The 2,818-nt window shown below is 36.0% G+C and overlaps 1 protein-coding gene across 1 annotated transcript; it reads right to left on the bottom strand.

The window, feature by feature from the left end:
- Positions 1–692: 692 nt before the first annotated feature.
- On the bottom strand, positions 693–1,829 carry LOC129757268 (uncharacterized). The gene is made up of 2 exons (XM_055754430.1): positions 1,391–1,829; positions 693–1,332 (listed from the first exon to the last, which is right to left on the bottom strand). The coding sequence occupies exons 1-2, from the start codon at positions 1,481–1,483 to the stop codon at positions 1,003–1,005; spliced, it is 423 nt and encodes a 140-aa protein (XP_055610405.1). The 5' UTR covers positions 1,484–1,829; the 3' UTR covers positions 693–1,002.
- Between the last annotated feature and the right edge of the window lie 989 nt (positions 1,830–2,818).

The raw sequence follows: 2,818 nt of genomic DNA, 5'->3' as shown, positions 1-2,818 counted from the left end.
GTGCATTGCGTAAGAACGAAATAATCAAGAATATTTAAAGAGTGACATTCTTCTAACAAATTTTCGCCTTTTTCCATATTAAAATACAAATTAAAACCTGGGTGCCTTTACTGCTGTCCGCTAGCTTGAAAAAGGCAATTTTGACAGAAATCTTGGCCACCTATGGCCTATACCCTCAAAAAATAGATACTCCGAGAAACGAAAATTATTTTTAGGTGTGTTCTAGCTATTGATTTCCTCATCAGTGAAATGGAAATACAATATTGTTTTTGAGAGTTCTGTGATTGGTGCTCCATTGTGTTATGATTTTTTTTAAACAAAATTCACCAACATGTCACATTTACCATATGAAACGGGTTAATTATAAACACTTGTTTCCTAAGTATTTGTCGATGCTTAAAATTCATTTTTTACAGTCCAAATAACGATATCCACCTAACTTTGAAAAAACAGCTATAAACATTAGTTGATTAGAATTCACGGTGCGCCTCTGGACCGTTATTATAAAAAAAAATTGTCCATCAAATCCAAGTACGGGGCTCGATTCCTTAGGTCATTCTGCACCTCTGGGTAAATTTTAAAAAAAAATCCCTAGCAGAAAATCCGAGAAATCTTGATTTTAAGGTTTTTGTTGAGAAATTTCAAAATAATTCATATTCAAATTATTCAATATCATTAAAAAACCTCCAAAAACGTCAAAAAAGTGGTCCAAGTCATTTCCAACCAGTATGTATTTGTTGCCGTTGATAAAATTATGATTATTTACAACTGACTTAACTCTCCAAACATGGCTTAAGTGTATTATAAGTATGGTTTATTAGGGGTTTAAGTTTAGTTTAAATTATTGTTTCCGTGAAGTTATGGGGGAAAATGAATTTCAAATCAGTGGTGCTTTTATTGGTTAGTAGGAAAAGGAAACAGTGAAATAGTAAAAAGTAAAAGTAAACTATAAAACAGCAATACAACTAAAAATAATGAATGGAACATATTAAAAACTCAAAACTAACACATATGGTTGCTGTTGTAATCAATCAAAGAGTTTAACAAACGGTCGTTATAAACCTTTGATGATTTGGGAGCTTTATATCGCTGCCAAATCACATCAAAATCAGCATGTACGGATTCGGAGGCTTGCTCATTGTGAAGCCCAAGTCCTCTTCCGGCTTCTCGACAGAAATCCGCCACATGGTACTTTGTAATGTGATATTTAGATGTGAATGGAAGATTCAGCTTCTCCCAGCTGCTGGCAAAATCTGCAATAGCCTCCTCAAACCCATGCTCGAGTTTAAAGGAAAAGCATTTTGCATACACGTTTTTGAAGTTATTCAGAACCTGAAAATCGTAATATTTATTAAAAACTTGGTAAAGTTTATTTAGTAGAACAACCAACCGTAACGTAATCTGAAAGTTCAGGGTTGTCTGCCAAACAATTGGTAGCATCCAATAGCGCGTGGCAAGCTCTTCCGGTGAAACCGTACGTCATCTGTTGGTGTCTCACCTGTGCTTGTTCCACCCATAAGTCTACCCAGTCTGGTGCTTTCTTCTCAAGTGACTTAAAGATTGTATTAATAATTCCAAGCGTTATATGTAACGGTGGAGGCGGGCAAAGGTTCACGATTTTGTCTTCATCACTACCCGAGACCAACGGGGCATTCACGCAGCTTGCGAAGTTCTTTCCATTCAATTTCTTTTTTCTTGTGCAATTTTCGTTTATACTTCCTTTGGTTCTCGCGGTTCCGTTTGCTACACCGAGCTCGCTCTTTAAAGCCTCACAGTATGGACATGGATTCTTCGAAGAGTGGGCCTTTATGCCAATTATAATATTTATAATCTTGAGGTCCCCAGCAACCAAGTATTCGAGCTCGTGTAATTTGAGAAGTTTCGTCCAAACGGGGGAAATATTGTCATACTTTTCAGCGAGATTTGGTGAAAGTGCAATGATGAAAAGCTTCTTCACGCCGCCATCCTTGAAGCCAGCCAGATGTTCCATTTGCGGAGAGATCACAGATAACGTTATCTTGAAGAAGCTCCTATCCCCATCAATTCCTATTTTCACCACAAAATCATCAACAGGTGGTCTTGAACGTTTGATACGGTTAATGAGTTCCGGTACATCAGTGCAATATGCAACAACATGATCTGACGAAGGTGCTACATTTCCTGTGATGCTGGACAACTGAACTACATCAAACAAGTCTTTAAGCTGCCGGTTCATTTCAATCAATTTCAACCGCACTCCAGATTCTATATCGACTCCAGAAGCTCGAATACTTTTAATCACACCTAGATAATAGATAGATTATATAAAACAACCATTGTTATGAATAAAATACTAATTACCCATTGTTTTCCTCATGCTTAGATTGTTTTCGCCTTTGACCTTAAACAAATCATCTGCACGTAGTTTTTTGGGAGGTTCTGGACAAGTTGAAACTTTCTCGAATACAGACGGTCTTCCACGAAGATTTCGCAGAACACATTTTCCATCTTGATGGATAAAATATTTTTTTTTTTTTTGATTTTTTAAATCAGGTGATCAGTGATGGTTTGAATCATTTGACTTAATTTTGAATCATTTGCTTATAACTTCTTTTGAAAACATTTTTCCCAGAAATGATGTTCTAAACTTTAGTAGAACTAGATCTTAGCTGCAACTTTTGTGACCAACACAAACCTGTATCTCTTATGCCTTATGAATGAGAAATCGAAAAGTTTAAATTTTTGAGCAATGATCGTAATCACAATCATTTGGATTAGCGGGTTGGATTAAATCCTACAATTCATACCACATTGAAGATACATATTTATGACATACAAG

Source organism: Uranotaenia lowii, chromosome 3, assembly GCF_029784155.1.
Source record: "Uranotaenia lowii strain MFRU-FL chromosome 3, ASM2978415v1, whole genome shotgun sequence".
Lineage (NCBI taxonomy): Eukaryota > Metazoa > Arthropoda > Insecta > Diptera > Culicidae > Uranotaenia > Uranotaenia lowii.
This window is presented reverse-complemented; position numbering and strand designations above follow the sequence as displayed.